Source organism: Bubalus bubalis, chromosome 4 (genome assembly GCF_019923935.1).
Source record: "Bubalus bubalis isolate 160015118507 breed Murrah chromosome 4, NDDB_SH_1, whole genome shotgun sequence".
Lineage (NCBI taxonomy): Eukaryota > Metazoa > Chordata > Mammalia > Artiodactyla > Bovidae > Bubalus > Bubalus bubalis.
In genome coordinates this window covers 154,554,254-154,574,657 of record NC_059160.1, presented here as the reverse complement: position 1 = coordinate 154,574,657, position 20,404 = coordinate 154,554,254, and the positions used below count along the sequence as shown (strand labels likewise).

General features: G+C 48.2%; 1 protein-coding gene and 1 long non-coding RNA gene across 4 annotated transcripts; one reads left to right on the top strand and one right to left on the bottom strand.

Moving 5' to 3' along the window:
• Nucleotides 1-1,646: 1,646 nt before the first annotated feature.
• LOC102416257 (conglutinin) lies at nucleotides 1,647-12,617 on the bottom strand. Of its 3 annotated transcripts, none has more exons than XM_006064776.4 (9): nucleotides 12,531-12,617; nucleotides 11,661-11,733; nucleotides 11,040-11,241; nucleotides 6,619-6,735; nucleotides 6,236-6,343; nucleotides 5,822-5,929; nucleotides 5,357-5,473; nucleotides 4,658-4,741; nucleotides 1,647-2,204 (listed from the first exon to the last, which is right to left on the bottom strand). In XM_006064776.4, exons 3-9 carry the CDS (start codon nucleotides 11,236-11,238, stop codon nucleotides 1,822-1,824), a joined length of 1,116 nt encoding a protein of 371 aa, XP_006064838.1. In that variant the 5' UTR covers nucleotides 11,239-11,241; nucleotides 11,661-11,733; nucleotides 12,531-12,617; the 3' UTR covers nucleotides 1,647-1,821. The 3 variants fall into 3 exon arrangements, with proteins under 3 accessions (XP_006064838.1, XP_025140612.1, XP_025140613.1); XM_025284827.3 differs by having other exon boundaries at nucleotides 12,402-12,575; XM_025284828.3 differs by lacking the exon at nucleotides 12,531-12,617 and adding an exon at nucleotides 12,487-12,505.
• A 2,553-nt stretch (nucleotides 12,618-15,170) lies between these two features.
• On the top strand, nucleotides 15,171-20,012 carry LOC123333128. The gene is made up of 2 exons (XR_006550272.1): nucleotides 15,171-15,260; nucleotides 19,709-20,012. It is a non-coding gene; the product is annotated as an uncharacterized LOC123333128 (long non-coding RNA).
• The last annotated feature ends 392 nt before the right edge of the window (nucleotides 20,013-20,404 follow it).

Below are 20,404 nucleotides of genomic sequence, written 5' to 3'. Positions count from 1 at the left end.
TGTAGCAACAGTGCTCCTGATCTCAGAGGGAGAGCAGTGAGTGCTCCTGAAGAGATATTTTAGTTCTCTGCCCAAGGATGGAACCTGGGTAGACTGGATGAAAGCCTAGGAATCCTAGTCAACACACCACCAGGAACTAGAGGCTAGAAGCAAAGTGACTCTGGCTCTATCCCCCATTTGAAAGCAAGAATGTTTAAAGGAGGCAAAAACGATAATTAGGTACAAAGTTTATTATTAGAGACACAGCACAATGCATGGCAGAGCACACAGAGAAGCAGGTTGTTTATATAAGACAGAAGAAGGCAGAAATACACCCCCAGAAAGAAAGGGTATGGGCATCCTCTCTAATGAGCAGGAGTGCAGTAAGTCAGAGCTAAGCATAGACACACACCCGTGGTGGAGTGCGGGAGTCCCGAATGAGAGGGAGAGCAATAAAGATGTGACATAAATTAACTTATATAGGACAGTCCTTCCAGATCATTGTTTACCTTTGGCCAATTACCTTGTTAATTTCTTCACACCTGACTGGTCCATAGACCCTCAAAAGGTGCATGTGAAAATGTTTTCTAAGACAGATGCCACCACAGAGACCTATGGGTGCGTGTCCACTTATTATGGGGTGGGGCCTCTCCCTTTTCGACCCCCAAGAACTCTTCCTGCACATGTGTAGACAGGGAAATCTTTGCTGAACTCAGAAGTGGGCTCCTTATCTCTTTGCTTTAGCAGAGCTCAGCTTTGGCCACTAGCTCTGTCCTTGGAGTGTCTGCGTGTGAACAAAGCTTGATTTTACTCGACTTGACAAACACCAGAGGTCCAGCCCAGAGGCACCCTGTCTCCTACCTCACTACTTATGCAGGTTCCCTTCCTCTCAGTGTCTTGGATTCCATGTCTGTAAAATGAGAAGGGTTTGCCTAGATTATCTCTGAGGCAGAGAGGAGACAAACATCCCTTGAACTTCAAGGCAGGAAGAGGTTGAGGGATGAATCTGAACATGGCTGGACACTCTCTCTGCCTGAAACTTTAGAAGGGATTAGGACTTTGCATATGGTACATTCTCTGATGAGGCATCCACAGTCACATTGTCATGGGAAGAAAGAAATCCTGGATGGTCAAGGGTGAGGGGAGTCTACTGGGTATAAGCCCACTCAACCTGGCCAGAGAAGTTGGTGCTTCCCTGCCAGCAAGAGGCAGCCATGATGACCTCCAAGCCCCAGGGCTACAGCTTGCCTTGATGAGAGGAGTCTGGGATATGAGGAGAGGTCTGAACAGGGCTCTACCTGGGTGAGGCATCAATAGAAACAATTTGAAACCATGGGAGAGAATGAGCCCAAGCCTAGAGTGAATGCAAGGAGAGAAGGGAGCCAGAGCTGAGGCGCCTGCTCCTCTCTGTGGAAATTCAGGAGAGGAGAGACGAGTGAAAGAGGCTGAAGGATGAAAAGACTGAAGGCAGGAGAGGAAATGGAAGGAGGTAGCAGTGACCAGTGGGGTCAAATGCAGTCCACGTTTGGCAGAGGTGGAGGGCTAGACACCTGTCTTGTTGAGAAAGAGACACTGGATTTTGCACAGGGGCATCTTGGAGACCTCCTATTAGCCCTTGCCCCTGAGTCGCAGGCTGCCCCCCTTTTTTGTGACAAATCTTCCAGATGTGAAGCCAGTTTCAAGCTTTATTCTGAGGGAGGAGTTCCATACGAGGCCTGCCTTGTGGCCTCATCCCGTGGCTCAGTGGGGAAGCCCTGAGCAGCAGAGGGTCACCTTTTTATTGGGATGTTGGCAGCTCACAGCTCTGGGCATTGCCCCCTTCCCTGGGGTGGGTGGGGGAGCTCAAAACTCGCAGATCACGAGGAGTTGCCTACTGCAGGGTACATCATTCCACTTGCCCTCAGGATGGATTTCCACACAGTTCTCTGGTTCTCCTTCATCGCTGTTGTTGGGCTCCCCTTTGGCCCAGTTGGAATAAACCAGTATTTCCCCAGTGGGGTAAGTGAACCTCCCCTCCGTGGAGATGTCATTCATGCTCAGGTAAGCATTGTTTTTCCGGGCTCTGACCATCTGTGTCACAGCCTCGTTCTCGGCTTCAGAGCGTGGGGAGGCCAGCTGTCCCTTAGCCTCTCTGCAGAGCTGCTCTGCATCTGAATATGATTTTACAGCACCTGCCGTCTTGAAGATCTTCTCCCCGACAGCCTGGCCATCAGGGAAGAGCACCGCTAGGGGAAGAGGAGTCAGGTTGGGGATATGCAGCAGCTAGACCTTGTGCTTCAACTGGAGTCCCCAGCTCCCACAAGGGTACCAGGGCACCAGATAGCACAAAAGCATGGCACTTAGCTCCCAAGCATCCATCATGTAAGAGGTGAGGACCCTGGAACTCAGGTGCTTATGCAAGAAGCCCAAAGTCGCCCAACTCTCAAATGTAGATGAGGGTCAGACCTTGTCGGAGGTGACACTAAAGCCCCCACGTGCACTTTCTGTTCCTCCCCATGCTGTTCACAAGAATCCGGCATTTTAATTACTGTGTAAATGGGAAGGCCTTTGGCAGGGAAATTACACTGTAGAGTCCAGGGCAGTTCCTGAGAGTGTGGAAAACACCAACCGGGTGGCTTACTCTCACCCTTGCATGATGACTGGGCATGTGGAGTTGTCTGAGCCGTTCTGTGCTGTGTGAAGGGGTGAGGAGAAAGGGGAGGACAGGGGTGCATCTGAGAGCAGCCAAGTGCTGACCTCTGCACTGGGGGAAGTCCAGTGTTGGCTTCCATATGCTTGCAGGTGAACCTATGGCCAGTCAGCCTCCCTGGACCACTGAGCAGGGGATGACAGCATCTGAGAGCTCTATGTGGGGGCGGGAGGGCAGGGTGGGATCAGCTTTGGAGAGAGCCCTGTCTGGGTTTCAGAAAGTCATGTGTTCAGCCCTACCCTGGCAATTACAGCCCAGGTGACAAGGGAAAGTCACTTCTCTTTTCAGAGTCTAATCTCATATTTCTAAGGAAAAGGTACACTACAAAACAGCAGCCCCTATGTGACATGTTAAGTATCTCTTTTTATTCCATCCCATCTACACCACTCTGACTTCCAGGGTCTGCATGGAAATCTTCAGGGCTCCTAAGAGGGCTCACTGGACTGGTTCTGAACCCAGGCTGCACCCTGACCCACTGCCCTTTTCCTCTGAGTAGCTTCAACAAGCAATCGGAGACCTGATTTTCCATGTAGTCAGGATGACGCCAAGACAGCCCTGGACAAGGTCAGTGCAGCTTGTGTGCCATGATTGGTTTACGTCCCATGCATCTGGGTGGGTATGCATGTGCATGTGTGAATACATATATGTGTCCATCTGAAGGTACATGGGCTGACTCAAGGTCCATCAGGATGGGTGTGCATATGTCTGCATGTGTGTTCATGTATGTAGGTGGTGTGGATTGAGTGATGGTGTTTAGGTACACACAGGTGGCCAGCACATATGCCCAAGTTCACCTTTGTTTATAGCAGTCTGTGTGAAGGGTTAGTTTTTAAGTTGTGCCCAACTCTTTTTGACCCCCATGGACTGAAGCCCACCAGGGTCCTCTGTCCATGAGATTTTCCAGGCTAGGATATCAGAGTGGTTTGCCATTTCCATTCCAGGGGATCTTCCCGACCCAGAGGTCAAACCAAAGTGTCCTGCAATGTAGGCAGATTCTTTACCAGCTGAGCTACCAGACGATGAGATAGTAAGTAGATGCTGCTGCTAAGTAGCTTCAGTCGTGTCTGACTCTCTGCAGCCCCAGAGATGGCAGCCATGTAAATATTGAGCAAGAAGGAAGACATAAACTGCTGAGAATTCTCATCCCACAACTTCAGTACTTAGTTGGCTTGAGTTCTTAGGAGCCAACCCTGTGTCTCACCCAGTCAGGCCCCTTTATGCTCTGCTCCTTCAGAGAACTCTAATTCTTTTGGATCAGTGAGGTTTGATAAGTGATGTGCATTCAAAACTGTCATCATGGAGAGCAGAGACGGAGGTGGGGCAGTTGATGGAGTGTCCCAAAGGCACAGGGCACTCAGGTGTGTGCTTTAGGAGGCCTCAGCCTGATTAGGATCCAGGCTTATGGAAGAATCTCTGCTTTAAACTCCCCAAGAGGTGCAGGGGAGTCCAGCACTGGCCAGAGACTGGAGGCAGCCTATTCCTTCCAGACCCAGGGACATCTTTAGGGTAAGATACTTGGTGGCCACACACCAAGGATAGGTCCCCAGCAGCCTTGAACCCCACGGGCAGCATCCCACCCCCGCTCTCGGGGTCATGTCTGGATTCTCTGCTGCCCTGGGCTGTGCAGCTTCTTCTCTGGACATTTGCACACCTGGCCCCACAGAGGGAAGAAATGCATCCTGGGTTGGGTGACCCCTTGTCTGTCCTAGGAACCTGCCCAGGGTGGACTGTGGTGAAGGTCTACTGACTGGTGACATGGACCGCATCCTCCTCCTGGTCCCGTGCATCTACTTGAGCTTCTGGAGCACGTGGGGAACAGCTCTGTCCCAAACTTGTCCTTAGACCCACTCCTGCCCCAGGTCTAGGTCCAGTCCCAGTCATGGTCCCAGCAAGTCCAATTTAGACCCAGCCCGCAAACTACAAGCCAAGCCTAGACTAAGTCTGAGGCCCTCACTCAGGGCCTGGCTAGGGTCAGGTCCAGGAACTCACCTTTCTTATACTGACTGAAGGCATTTTGGAAGCGTCGCAGATGTCCATCTAAGATTGTCACCCGCTGCTTGAGAGCATTGACCTCTGCAAGAGAGAGAGAGGCCAAGTGAAGACAGATCCAGAACAGCCTGGGGTCACTCAGAGCCCAGGCCTCAAGGGAAGAGAGTCCAGGTGGAGACACCAGTTGGGGGTGGGGTAAGGAGGTGGAACAGAGGCCTAGGAAGCCTACATCTGCTGACCTAGCTGGCCTCTGCGTCCACGGGATTTCCTGCGGTTCTCTTCAGAACAATATCCCCTGAACAGGTCCCTGTGCCTCACTGTCAGTGAACCAGATGTCATTTTAATTCCAAATTCTAGGAATGTAATAGCACTTCCTTTTGCATTGCAGGGGGTGGTATGGTTGTAGGAGAGGAATACACATAGCTTGAGTATTTCCCATCCATTGAGTTATTTGATGCTCAAGGTTATCTGATGAACTGGAGAGGGAGGTTGGCTTGTCATAAAGATCAGATAGAAAATCTGCTCAGGTATTCCTCCAGCCAGTCACAGAGGCTAAGACCAGAGTCCACCTCGCCATACACCCTGTCAACTTTTCCTGCTTGACCCCCACCTGTAAATGGGTTACCTGAGAGGAGAGCTGAGCTGAATAAGGCCTCCTCCCTGCCCCACACCCTAATGGGGCCCCCAAGGCTGCCTTACCTGCAAGCCCACTCTCCCCCTTTGCTCCTCTTTCTCCAGGATCACCTCTGTCCCCCTTCAGTCCTGGGGGGCCCCTGGCACCTGAAGGGCCCTGTGGACCTATGGCTCCAGAAGGCCCTGGATAAGATAAGGAGAAATGGGTGAGAGCTGAACATTTATTTTAGCATTTTCATGCCCCCACAAGCTCCACACATGGACTGTCATATCCCCAGGAGTACACCCTCCCACATACAAACATCCCTCTGTGCCTGGAATCTCTTCCTGCATCCTCTCTATACACTGACTGTCCCATAACCTAACAACCAGCCTTCCCTGAATACAGATAGTCCCTGCTGCTCACACCACCCTCTCCATGGAGACAGACAGTTCCCCAAACCCAACACTGGTTCTCTCCCTGCTCTGACCTGGTGGCTGGTGGCGGTGGGCACAGGGGAATATGAGCCCAGCCCCACGTCGATTGCTCACCTGCCACCCCAGCACGTCCAGGGGCTCCAGTCTCCCCAGGGGCACCTTTCTCTCCTTTGAGACCTGCGGGGCCTGGGAAGCCCTGCATGCCTGGGGCACCCACTCCTCCTGAGGAAGGAACACATTGGAGAAACATGGCTGAGAGTGCACTCAGCAGGTACCATTACCTCAGCAGTGCAGCTTGTCACCCACAGCTCCGGGTAAAAGAGCGACCTGGGAGATTGCTTCTGACTGCTTGGTCTCCTCTAGGAAATTCACTCAGTGTGAGAATATGGGGGAGAGGCCCAGCCAGGCCTACCAGGCGCAGAGGTTCCAGGCTTTCCAGGCACTGTGCACGTACCCTGGTCCCCACCAGGGCTGCCAACGTCACCCCTCCCTTCTCCCTCCCTCACCCACCACATACCACCCACCTACCTTTGGGCCCAGTCTCTCCTTTGGGGCCTGGTGTGCCTGGAGGTCCCATGCTCCCCTGCTTCCCTGAGGGGCCCTCTATTCCAGCTGGTCCAGGCATACCTGGAGGCCCTGGGAAAAAGGACCAGCCCAGTCAGTAACACTGAATCTCCTTGGAAGTGGGAGTGCATAAAAGATGGGGCTGTAATAGAAGTCAGACAGGCAGCCTCCTCCTAAAGATGTTGCCCTCACTCTCCACCCTCCCCAGGAGCTCCAGTCTTCCCTGAGATAACGCTGGGCCACCTTGAGAATGACCTTCCTCTTCCTGGGGTAGAATACGCCTATTGCCATGGCCTAGCAGCAGCACACCATCTACAGACACCTGCATTCCATGCCCCGCTGCTCACCACGTGGCCCAGTGTCTCCCTTTGGTCCAGGTTCTCCAGCAGAGCCATTGTCTCCTTTCGGCCCAATAGGGCCAACACGTCCAGGCATTCCTGCTCGTCCTGCAGGTCCTGGTAAACCTGTGACATAGAAGAGAGGGACTTAAAGCTGATCCTGGCCCAGGAGGAGCCACCTGCCTGCAGGGTCAGAGCCCTTGCATTCTTTCAGGGTTCTGTAGGGTGTGGACACTCCCTCTCCAGGTGACTGGTCCAGTGGTGATGTAGGAAATGCGTGTCTACATCTGCATTTTACAAGTGAGGAAACAGGCTTGCTGAATAGGAGGCAGATCCAAACCAAGACTCACCTGGCTTTGCATACAATGCACCTGTCCCTGCCCCAAGGCCATGGTATTTATGGCAGTTAAGTCTGTCAGCTTTTACCCTGGACCATGGACTCCCTGCCCTCCCCCCTTCCCAGAACCAAAGTTTATGGCAGAAATGACATCTGACACTTACCACCAGAGAAATAGAAATCAAAAGCACAATGAGCTGTCACCTCACACCTCTCAAAATGGCTATTACCAGACAGCAAATAGGAAGTGCTGGAGAAGTAGAGAAAAGGAAAGCTTTGTGCAGTAGGGATGCAAATGGAACAGCCACTATGGAGACAGCATGGAGGTTTCTCAGTAAGTTAAAACTAGAGCTACCGTATAATCCATCAATTCCCCTTCTGAGTGTTTAACTAAAGAAAATGAAAACACTAACCTGAAAAGATATATGTACCCCCAAGTTAATTGCAGCGTCATTCATGGTAGCCCAGACATGGATGCAGCCTAGAGCCCAAGTATCTGTGGATGGATGAACGGATGTAGAAAATGCAGGGTGCATATACAATGGAACATTATTCAGCCATAAAAGGGAATGAAATCTTGCTATTTGCAGCAACATTTGTGAACCTTGAAGGCACTATGTTTAGTGGATTAAGTCACAGAGAAGGGCGGTACTATACAATCTCATTTATATGTGAAATCTAAGAAAACAGACGAACAAAAACAGCATACTCACAATACAGAGAACAGATTTGTGGTTGCTAGAGGTGGGGTTGAGAAGTGGGCACAATGGACAGAAATCTTCAAAAGGTACTAGGGTCCAGTTAAAAAACAATTGAGAACCAGGAATACAATGTACAGCAAAATTACCTTACTTAGTAATTCTGGGTTGCATGCTTGAACATTTCTGAGCAAGCAGATCTTAAAAGCTCTCATCACACACAAATCGTAACTATGTGTGTTGATGGCTTATTGTGACAATCATTTCACAATATATGCAAATATGAATTCATTATGATGTACATCTCATTCTAATATATTATAGATCATTCTATTTAATATAAAGAAGAGAAAAAAGCTATGTAACATGCTTTTACATTTATGGAAGATAGATGACATTATTGTGCATTATTAAGTGATAAAAGTAAGTTATAAACACTATTTAATATGATTCCATTTCTTCAACATGTCCACCCATGTGTCAGGCATGTGCACATGAAACACACATTGAAAAAACTACAGGAAGAGCATATGTAAGTGTTAACAGTTCTTTCTAAGGGGCACAATTCAGGCAATTTAAATTTTCATCTTTTTGTGTTTAGTGACCACATACTAATTTGCTTTGGAAAAATGACCAAACATTTAAAAACATCACATTACCTTAAGAAGGCTGCCTAAGCCTGAAATTATAAGAGATTTGTATTCAAAGATTAAAGAAAGAAATGCCTATTTATTCCAGAATTGTAAACTCAATTATGTGAATTTGGTTATTCCTTTTTCACTGAGATGAAATTAACATAATATAAAAATAACTTCTTTTTTTTTTTACTGTGATGTACTTGCAGTATCTCAGTTCCCCAGTCAGGGATTGAACCTGAGGCCTGGCAGTGAGAACACCCAATCGTAACCACTGGACCTCCAGGAATTACCTGTAATTAATCATTTAAAGTATACAATTCAGTGGCATTTAGAACATTGACATAATTGTACAACTACCACTACTCTTTAGTTCAAGACTATTTCATTAATCCCAAAGAAAACCTCATACCCATACTCCCTCCCTGCCTCCTCCTAAGCCCTGGCTACCTCTATGCAGCTGCCTGTCTCTGTTAGCTATTCTGGATATTTTATATAAATACATACAATATATGACCCTTTGCGTCTGCCTCTTTAAACTAGGAGTGACATTCTTGAGTCTCATCCAATTTGTAGCACATCTCTGTACTTCTTTCCAGTCTATGGCTGAGAAATGTTCTATAGTATGAATACAATACATTTTCTTTATTCATTCACCACGGATAAATGTTGATAGACACTTGGGTTGTTTCCATCTTTTGACTGTTGTGAGTAAGCATTCATGTGCAAAAAGACAACAAAAGAAATCTGTCGGTTACTATTAACTTGTTCATTCACTTATTTGCTCATTTCCTCATTATTTCTCTGTTCACTGAGAATCTCTCTGTGAAACATGGCTTTCTGCCTAGCACTGAGCAGGAAGTAAATGTCAGCACCAGGTTATGGTCTGCAAGGAATTTGTCACTGAAGTTTAAACTATGAGGTAATGAGTGAAGAAAACAGCTTATGAGATGTCCCTCGTCGCCTCCCAGCACCCCCAACCCGTGGACACACACGTACTCATAGGAAACAGGACTTCAAGGCTGAAGAGGATTCAGAGACCTGGAGAGGAGAGGTGACATTTCATATCTGGAAACCACTCCCCCAGGGTAAGAAGGGCCAGGCTTGCCTGGGCCAAGAATGTGCAGGTGGAGGGAGACTGGGGTATTTGATGGGTGGTGAGAGCCTCTGTGCTGGACATTGGGCCCTGCTCTTAGCTCCAATTCTCGCTAGGTAGTCAATGGGAGCCCGGAGGATGGGCCCCACATCCCAGACCCCCTGGTGCACTGTGCTCAGGCAGAGACACCTGGTCCCTGGCTGAGCCTCTCCTGGGCTCCCCCCTGGCTGGGGAGGGCAGCAGGTACCTTGGAAGCAAGTCTCTCCTTAGAAGGGAGCATTGGAGGTTGCCCATCCTTTGCACAAACCATGGCACCCATGAGAGCAGGGAGGTAGAGGAAGGGATACTTTTCAATTCAGGGCCCCTCGGGGAGCTAGAGAGAGCTGGCACCTTGAATACCACCCCTCCTCTGAGATCACTTCTAGAGGCCTTCTCTAGCCCCAGCCAATTCATGTTGGGAGCCACTTTCTCTCTAAAAGACAGATGGATAAGATACTTGTCTCTTACCCTACAAATCCTGGGGATGTTATGTGTTCTTTTCAGCTTTAATGTTGTTCATTTCTTTCCTCTCCAATCAAAACACAAACTCCAGAAAGATAAAAGACCTCAGTTGATCCCCCATCACCCTGGCCCAAGGCCATGGTGGTCCCCTCGTCCTTGTCGCTGGTTCATCAAATTCTCACTTCTTGCCAGTAAAAACCAGATCTTCCCCTGTGAGGCAGTGTTTCCAGAATATTCCCTTAATAATCAATACATTTGGAAACCTCAGGAGAATTCAGCTGGTTGGGACAGCAGAAGGATAAAGCTTTATCTTGAAGACCCACCAAAAAAATGAAGCCTTGGCTCAATTCTTTGTCACTGTGTGGTTGATATTATTCTCATCTATAGATGATTAAACTGAAACTTACAACACTGTCATCAGTTCAAAAATATTTAAAATTATGCAGAGGCAACATTTAATACGAATGAACAACAGTTAAGTTTTGGAGTGTGTGTACTCAGTTACATCTGACTCTTTGTGGATTCCTGACAGATTCCTCTGTCCATGATATTCTCCAGGCAATAACAGAGTGAGTTGCCATTTTCTATCCAGGGGATTGTCCCAGCCATGGGATAAAACCCACATGTCCTACATCTCCCACATTAGTGTACTAAGTCACTTCAGTTATGTGCAACCCAGTGGCCCAAAGCCCACCAAGCTCCTCTGTCCACGGGATTCTCCAAGCAAGAATACAGGAGAGGGTTGCTATGCCCTCCTCCAGGGGATCTTTCTGACCCAGGGATCAAAACTGCATCTCTTACATCTCCTTCTTTGGGAGTCAGGTTTTTTACCACTAGCACCACCTGGGAAGCCCAATGAGTTCTGGAGCAGGGGATCCAAATACCAGTCGCTCACTGATTGTTTGTACATTCTTGGGGTGGTTAGGGTCAGATCCTAGGGGAGGAATCAGGACAGGTGGTTATGGAAATGGGGAGTTGGGCAAGCCAGTCTTTGCCAACCAGTAAAGCCATGTTTTAGGTGGACTGAAGATCTGGGGGAAACCTCCCCTCTTGGGAAGACCATGTTCAAGGTTTCCACAGCAGAAGATTCAGAGTTTTGGGGTTGGTTACAATTCCAGTGCCCACCCCTTCCCATCAGGGTAAGCCCATGGTCCCAGCTCTACCTGGATCCCCCTTCTCTCCGTGGGGACCTTCTCTCCCATCTTCTCCATCATGACCAGGCAAGTGACCCTCCAGGGGGCTACACATAACCAGGGTACAGGCATTGGCCAGTATTTTCTGAGAAAAAATCGTCATTTCTGCTCCCAGGGATCTCCAGGGCTGTGTGAGCAGGAGCAGCACAGAGAGAGGGAGGAGAAGCATGTCCTAGGCAGAGAAACAGAGAGAGGGGGTGCTCTTGGTCCAAGGACGAGGCTTAGGGCTGGCCCAGCTCCTGGAGGTCAGGAGAAGCCCTTCCCCCAACTCCTCTCCCATCCTCCAAGGCAAGAGTAGCAGGGCTCCAAAAGCAGTTTAGGGAAAGTTTGAATAAGGTCTGGCCAGGGAGGACATGAGTGGACCAGCTGGGCCTCTGACCTGTTCTGCCAGCAGCATGAATCTACTGTCAGATGGTCTGTGTCATCCCTTTTGGGCTTGTTATCCCTGCCAGGGGCACTTTGGCCAGGATGTAGAATTCCTCACTGAGGCCATTGTCACACCAGGAGGGACTCACTGAGGGCCCTCGAGTGGGACCCTTCCCTCTCTGGGCCTCTTTATCCTTTTTTATACCAGTAAGTCGGTTGCTTTACCTCTTTACAATGCTGGCTTGTTTCCTCTCGCTTGCTGCTCTGGACAGGCTAGTACCGGAGTCTGCAGCGCTATCTGAAAAGAAAGCCAGAGGGATAATGCTTGGTAAGGTCTGTCCTGAGCACAGAAAGGTGCATGACTGCTTATTTTCCAGGATTTGTCATTCCAGGGCTCCACCAGGAAAGTTCCTGGTACACCTAGAGTCCTGCCCAGACCTCCTAAGAGGACTTGGGCCGGGGGCCTCTTGGTAGAGAGGACGTGTGAGACGGGTGCCATCAGGGGGAAGCTGGCTTCAGAGGAGGAAAGCCGATGTCCTATAGAGCTTCTGGTTACCATCAGAAAGGGACTCAGGAGCTAAGTGAGATCAGGGTGCAGGACGTGGGTCACTCCCAGTGTTGGGCTTCTTTCCTCTCTCAGAGAGAAACTGTAATGTTTAGAGCATGGAAAAGAATCATGGGAGTTGCAGAGACCTGGAAGAAAGCCTGAGGGACCTGTGCAAAGGACCGAGCATTGCCAAGCAGGCTGAGGTAGTGGGAGTGAAGGGGCTTTCTGGACAGAGAAATGCCTCATTCCAAGAGGACGATGAATTGCATTTTCCATGGGGACAATGGCATCAGAGATCTGGTTGGATATCACATCCAACTCTCCCCTTCTCCCAGCCCAGGAAACACATCTCCCACCAAACGAAAGGAACACAGTGCAGAGCATCCATTACTACCTTGTGCCCCACCTCCAACACCCACCCTCCTAGACTGGAACAGCTGTACAGACCCTGCCTTCCTCAGCACCAGTGGGATAAAGCGCCTGTTCAGGCAGGAAGATACTCACTGGACACAGAAAGCAAGTTGAGAGGCTAGGACAGAGACACTCACGGTTGCGTCCTCTAGGGTTTCAGAACCTCCACGCAAATTGAAGTTCCTCAGCCAATATTGAGTATTTATACCTGCGCTGTCACCTGAGGTTTCAGTACCAGTTTCCAGAGAAAAGATTGACAAATTTTGGCTTGTTGACTCAGTCAATTCGCCCCCACCTGGGTTCTGGACATTTGCCGCTGATGTTCATGGCTCAAAACACACATTAGAGTTCAAAGAGCACCCTCAGCCCAGGATCTCATGGGTTCCTCACTGCAGCCCTGAGAGTTTAGTGGCAGCGTCAGTGTCTGTGTTTCATGGATGTCCAGGAATCCAAGGTCCAGAGAAGACCAGCAAGTTGCACAATCATCTAGAGCTCTTGCAAAAGCAGCCTGCCTCTGCTTTTGAAGAAGAAACAGCACCTGCTGTGCCCATTTCCCTTCCTTCTCATCTCAATGTTACTGTTCAGACACTAGCAAAGAGCTGGGAGCTTCCTGGCAGATCTGAGCAGGAGTGGGGCAGGTAGAGGGGCTGCTGAGGCAACAGCCTGTGGGGGGCAGTGTCTGGGGGAGCTGCCACCCAACAGGGGTCACTCTTTTGCTTTCTGCTGCATCTAGGACAGCCCTCCACGTGCCTTTTATAGGATTGTTGTTGTTCAGTGGTTAAGTTGTGTCTGACTCTTTGTGACCCCCTGGACTTCAGCATGCCAGGCTTCCCTCAGTTCAGTTTAGTTGCTCAAGTCGTGTCCAACTCTTGGACCCCATGGACTGCAGCAAGCCAGGCTTCCTTGTCCACCACCAATTCCCGGAGCTTACTCAAACTCATTCCATCGAGTCAGTGATGCATTCAACCATCTTATCCTCTGTCGTCCCATTTTCCTCCCACCTTCAATCTTTTCCAGAATCAGGGTCTTTTCAAATGAGTTAGTTCTTTGCATCAGGTGGCCAAAGTATTGGAGCCATCCTCCCTTAACTTGATTGCCCTAATCTCTCCACTGTTTTAGCCAGTGTTTCTCCATGATGTGGCCCTAGTGGCCAGTTCGGATCCCCAAGCTGCTGATACACTGTTGTAACCATCACACGGCAACTCTCATTCCCGGTGACTGTGGGCTAGTTGTTGGCATCTCTGCTTGCCTGTAGTTCCCTGTGACTTATTTCTTCCATCAACCCTTCCCTTATGTCTCCACATTAGCAACTCCAGGTCTCCAGCCTCCCTTTTCGCCATCTCATTGGATGTGCTGACCTGCTCCTGGGCTTTGATGCTCCTTGTATGTTATGGAATCTATGATGTCAGCTTTCCTCAAATGTAGGGAAAGGTCTTCTCTTTTCTATATTGCAATTTTTTGAAGCAAGATCCTGTAGCTCAGGACCGGGCCCCTAAAGCTTGAGCTCTTCTCTATTCTATAAATAACACCCATCCCACTCTATTCTAGAATGTTCACACACCACTGAGAGATTGATCAGCATGGAAATTGAACTGAACCCTTGCTCTCCTCTCCCCACAAAGCCTAATTGTCAAGTCTTATCCTGGTGACTAGACAAACTCTCCTTATATATGGTGACTTTCATTTCAGGAGTCCTATACTTCATCTCGGGAGAAGGCAATGGCAACCCACTCCAATACTCTTGCCTGGAAAATCCCATGGATGGAGGAGCCTGGTAGGCTACAGTCCGTGGGGTTGCTAGGAGTTGGACACGACCGAGCAACTTCACTTTCACTTTTCACTTTCATGCATTGGAGAAGGAAATGGCAACCCACTCCAGTGTTCTTGCCTGGAGAATCCCAGTGGTGGGCCTGGTGGTCTGCCGTCTATGAGGTCGCACAAAGTCGGACACAACTGAAGCGACTTAGCAGCAGCAGCATACTTCATCTCTTCTTGCAAGTTGGCTTCTATTAACTCCTGCCTCCTAGACTGTCAAATACATCCTTCATGCCCTTGGACCCCATTATAGCACAGAATATGGTGTTTCCTTTGTGTGACTTCACATTCCAAGAGAGGCCAGTTCTATTTATGATCAAACCCAGACACTCCTGGTTCAGTGATACCCTTTGCTTTTCTCAATTCCACTGATACAGGTGAGAAGAATCAGATTTTCAATGGTGATCACAATGGCTTCCACACAGAGGATCACTGGACCACCGTCTCTTCCCAGACAGAATCCTGAATGACTGCACAGTTTCTCTAGGGGCTAATCACTGGTGCCATACTGCAGTCCCAGCAACATCCGCAGTCCCTGGTGGACTTCATTCGCTGCACTTGCCTCAGCGCTAAGCTGTGTAGCCTCCGGAATTTTTCCAGATGCTTCTGCACATTACTGTTGAAGCTCCCAGATCAGTGGGCCCATGCAGGATCAGGCCACTCAAGATGGCTTCCTCTTGTTCTCTGTTCATCCCTCTGCTAGACTAGTCCCTGCTTCACTCGCATGACCATCCAAACCTCTTAATTACAGGGCTTAATAGTAACTGCCTGCATGCTTGCTGCCCAGCTGCTGGTTTTCCTGGTAACTGATGAGCCAAACTGATGTCAATACCCCTATAAATGGTAGGCTCCTCCCTCAAAGAGTGGAGAGTGCCACAGTGTGCCTCCTGCTGCCTGCTGACCATGGCATGTTGTTGCTCCAGGGCTCTTCCTCTTTGGGTGTTTGTCTGATAAGTGGTGGACATCTCTCCCACTGTCTCTCAGCTCTTTCTTTGGTCTCAAGGCTGGGCATCTACAAGTGTGCAGGCCTGTGTGTTGCAGCCCAACAATTGGTGAGTCAGCCAGAAGGCTGCTGAAACCCCCATGAGGGCCAAAATTTTGATGAATACAGATGGGGAAGGAAAAATTATGGGGTTAATCCTGGGGTGGCTGTCCACTAGCATGTGGGTTCCTGTGGAATCTGACTACTGTAAGAGATATTTCTCTCTTCCATTATACTGATGACATCCTGCTAACCTCAGTCTCTTTCCAGTTTAAAAGTAGCAGCCTGGTGCTTTTGGTTCACCGGACTGCATGGGGAGGGCTTGTGATACAGGCAAAACACAAGAGTCTTTCTGACTTTATTACTTTTTACAAAGTACAAACATACCCCTGACCCACCACCTCTAAAAAATTACAGACACAGGCTTTAGGGACATAAACTTAGGGGCAGGATTGGGAATTGGATGGGGCCAGTCACCCTGAACCATTCGTTTGGAACCTGTGGAAATGCTGAAATAATAAGAGTAGCCTTGGGCTACACACACACACAAAACACCCCCACTTTAGCAGCCATGATGTTCAGAAATGGACTGATAAAAATGCCATATGCTGGAGATTCCACCTGCCCTACAGCCCTACCACTGCCAGGCTAATTGAAGCATGAGTGGACTACTTAAAAAACAACTTATACAGGAAACCCACTGTCTCAACCTGTGAACCAGCAGGCTAACTTCAATCCCACAAACTTGTAACTAAATATTCCAGGAGCAATCACTCCAGGACCTACATCGTGTTAACCAAAGGGAAGGAGTCATCACTATCTGAGTTCAATGATTAATCACCCAAGGTCATTGCCAGAGAATGGTCAGGAGAATAACTCACTTTTGTCTTTGCCACAGGATCTACCCCGCAGGGAAGATATTGTTAGTGGCCCTTGGACTGGTAGGGAAGTCCCCCATGTTTTAGGTTTGTAGCCCCGTGGGGGTTAGTATTAGTACCAGAAGGGGACTTACAGATTTCATCTGGCCCCATCTAAGATAATTACACCAGGCCTCCTTATGGAGAAAGGCACCATTATATTAACACTGTGGTCTGTCGCACCCTTTCCAGTATTTGATACTGGCTATGGGGACTGAGGTTGCGTAATGATACTGCAGCCCAGACAAAAACCGTAGACAGGGGTGGCATTATGTCAGAATGGTGCTGCTGCTTAGATTTTCTTAATGGTCATGATTTTCCCTGCATTGAGCCTGTTAAACATCTTATATTTCATCTCTAGTCCGAGCAGAGGGAATCTGCTTTCAGACAGGGCAACAACAGTAACCTCACTACTAAATGAGTCTGATTGTTGGGTCCACAGCGAGATACCTTTGTTGTCTTCCTCTGGAAGTCCATGAAAAAATGACCCAATTAGTGCCTGGCTCCAAAGTTAGCCCATCTTTTGGACTCCCAGCACTCTCTAGTGCTGTGGTGTGTGTTGTATGTGTGGGATCTGTTTGCAGTGCACCTTGATATACCTGACCCCAGCGATATCAAGGAAGGGGGGGGAATCAGATATTGTGGGGGTTGGGCAGGTTACGTAGGGGTTTAGCAAGCCATTCAAGATAGCTGTTCCCTTGTTCTCTCTACATCCCCTGCTCGACCAGTCCCTGCTTCATATGACTATCCAATCCTCTTAATTATACGGCTTAAAGAAACTGCCTACATGCTTGCTCCTAACTTACCTTCTGGTTTCCGTGGTAACTGATAAGCCAACCTGATGTCAATTCCCCCTGTAAATGGCAGCCTCTCTTCCTCCAGTGTCACAGATTGCTGCCCTGTCCTGCCTGCCATACATGGTGGCATGTTGCTCTAGGACCCTCCATCAGACATGTCGGATCCCCTGTCGAATAATCACTGATATCTTTTTCACTGTGTCACTCTGTCTTCAGTCTCAAGGCAGGGCATCTACAAGGCTTTCAGGCCTGTGAGGTACAGCTCAACAGCAGTGAACAGGGTGCTTGGGTCCCAGGGAACAGTCAGGGAGGTGGCATTGGGGCCTTCTGCCAGGGCATTCACAGACCTACTTCTGCTCTGTTCTGTGTGCTGAGTTCTTTGATTCTAAAGCCATGTCTAGGGCAGAAAAAAATGGTGACATGGACATCAGAAGAAGTAAGAATCCAGTTTGGTTTCCCACCAATCTGTCAGGCAGAGGGCAATATCTCTTGGGCCTAATCTTGGGGGTTGTATTTATACCCTTCATCTGGTCCTTGCAAACTAGGTACAATTCAGGGCAAGCGTCTAAGCTGGCTAGCAGTGGCTGCTCCATTGGTTGGTTAAAATGGTGGACTCCTCATACACTATTACCTCTCTTTTTTTCTGTTTCCTGAAAGTTGATGTCTTAATATCTCCCATTTTTTGAGTCCTAGGGTAAATAGTGATCTGCCTCCCAGAGGCCCATTTGAATGGATGGTCAAGAAAGAAAGTCCATGAAACAGTGAAGGATTATCCTTGGTTGTGGTGGAAACACAATTGCCTCTGGTTGAGAAATGTTATCTCTCTAAGCTATGAAGATAGTGGTTTGGGGTATATCAGAGTCTAAGTCCTCAGGTATATAGGCATCCCTTAAAGCCTTTCCCCTATCTGCTAAGAGCTGTGATCCAAATGAAAAACCACCTTCTGTGGCTCAGATGCCTTCCATGACACAGACATGGACTGAAATTCATGCCTTCAGCACCTGTGACCACTTGATGTGACTACAAGTGGACATATGGTCAGACACAGGCTCCCACCAAGTCCAGATTCAAAACACCTGAGACTTTAATCAACACACTTCTTACAAGGCTGTATCAGGAGAGGCACTCTCCCGATGAGGCTGAATTTCCTCTCCTTCCATGAGGAACAGAAGATCACAAGGCCTGGCAAGCCAGTTGAAGGAGGATCATAAGTTCTTGGATACAAATGAGTCTTTCAGAGACTCTGATATACCCCAAACCACTATTTTCATAACTTAGAGAGAGAACATTTCTCAACTAGAGGCAATTGTGTTTCCACTCCAACCAAGGATAAGGGCACTGACCCTAGATGTTGAGGTTATTCTGAGGGGTAGAGGAGGGTGGGTTTGGGGCAGGGTCTGTATGGGCTCCCAGGGTTCTCTGGCCCAAGATTCTGATGAACCAATATTGCCTTTGTTTCCATATTTACTTCAGGACTTACCAGTCAGGCAGTCCTCAGCACAGGTGTACTTTCCAGATAAGGGATAAAGTAATAAGGAACATGCCCAACCAGCCTAATCCTTCATTGTTTCATGGACTTTCTTTCTTGACCATCCATTCAAATGGGCCTGGAATGACTCAGCCACCTGTGGCCACTTGTGTTTCCAAGAGATGCACATTAACTACTAGGATTTGAGTTAAGGCTGACTTGGGACAGTTAATGGTGTCTTGGGTTTTTCCTGTGGTCATGTATGGATGTGAGAGTTGGACTGTGAAGAAGGCTGAGCGCCAAAGAACTGATGCTTTTGAACTGTGGTGTTGGAGAAGACTCTTGAGAGTCCCTTGGACTGCAAGGAGATCCAACCAGTCCATTCTGAAGGAGATCAGCCCTGGGATTTCTTTGGAAGGAATGATGCTAAAGTTGAAACTCCAGTACTTTGGCCACCTCATGCGAAGAGTTGACTCATTGGAAAAGACTCTGATGCTGGGAGGGATTGGGGGAAGGAGGAGAAGGGGACGACAGAGGATGAGATGGCTGGGTGGCATCACTGACTCGATGGATGTGAATCTGAGTGAACTCCAGGAGTTGGTGATGGACAGGGAGGCCTGGCGTGCTGTGATTCATGGGGTCGCAAAGAGTCAGACACGACTGAGCGACTGATCTGATCTGATCTGGGCACCCAAAAGGTATCAAGATAAATATGTCTTCCTGGGAGTTCCCTGATAGCCTAGTGGTTAGGATTCCCAGCTTTCACTTCTGTGACCCAGGTGCAGTCCCTTGTCAGGGAACTGAAATCCCATAAGCTACACTTGCCAAAACAAAAACCAGAAAAAGAAAAAAGTCTTCTTCCCCACATGCTCTCAGACTGAAGTCCCTGTAACCCATATCTTATTGGTTTTGTTTTTGGTTGCAGCCTGAGAGATCCTAGTTCCCCAATTAGGTATGGAACCCATGCCTCCTGTGTTGGAAGCACAGAGTTTTAACCCCTGGATCTCCATGGAATTCCCCCATAGCCTATTGGGAACTATAACATTTGCAAAAAATCTTATCTCTAATAAGTTGCTTTATTTGTTGGTAGTCCAAATATGGCTTCTCCTAGAATAGTTTTCTTTCTGGCTCTCTTTGATCACTGGATACATTAAGTTTTCTTTCCTTTTTATGTGGACTATTCCATTCAAAATTATTCTACAGATCTGGTCTTTAACTGTCCTATGTCAAACCCGTCTTAAACATTACAAAAAAGAAATCCTGGTCTGAAAACTAGGAAAATCGGTGTTATTTTAATCCGGAGATCTCACGCTATTTTTTGTTCATTGTTCTGCAGCATTGATTGCAGTGATCAAGGACAATGTACCATCAAGTTGACCCTGTTGCTTGCATTCTCGACAGTGTTCACATGTGGCTTCATTTTCTACTATGAGGCCAATAACCAGGACAATTCCCTTCCCCATCAGTGAATGCACCAAACCAAGTTTTCCTCCATTGGTAGAAGATACAGAAAAATTCATTATGTAATCCTTCATATTCTATGATATAACATGCAAAAATTTCTTAGCAAAATACTTTATATACACTATTGATTCAATCGTGCTAGCCCAGGTTGTCTCTACCTTGACCCTGAGAGATAATGATAGAGAAATTCAAGCACACCTGGATTCTAGTTTCTGGAATGCCAATTGCTTTTTTGATTGAAATACACTTGGCACACGGCACTGTATAAATTTACAGTGTTGCTGTTCAGTCTCTCAGTCATGTCCGACTCTTTGTGACCCCACGGACTGCAACATGTCAGGCTTCCCTGTCCTTCACCATCTCCCGGAGCCTGCTCAAACTCATGTCTATTGTTTCAGTGATGCCATCCAACCATCTCATTTTCTGTTGTCTCCGTCTCCCACCAAACCTAAAGTGTACAACATATTAATTTGATGCATATGTATATTGTAATATGATTTTCATGGTAGTGATAATTAGCACCTCTATCATAAAACTTAATTTCTTTTTAGTGAATGAAATATTACAT

Excerpts from the sequence above, each read along its gene's own strand:
- LOC102416257 (XM_006064776.4), bottom strand. The coding sequence starts at position 11,238 with ATGCTTCTCCTCCCTCTCTCTGTGCTGCTCCTGCTCACACAGCCCTGG. Across the intron at positions 6,344-6,618 it reads GGGAGACACTGGGCCACGTG|GGCCTCCAGGTATGCCTGGA; the intron begins GTGAGCAGCGGG and ends CCTTTTTCCCAG. Across the intron at positions 4,742-5,356 it reads GGGGGAGAGTGGGCTTGCAG|AGGTCAATGCTCTCAAGCAG; the intron begins GTAAGGCAGCCT and ends TCTCTCTTGCAG.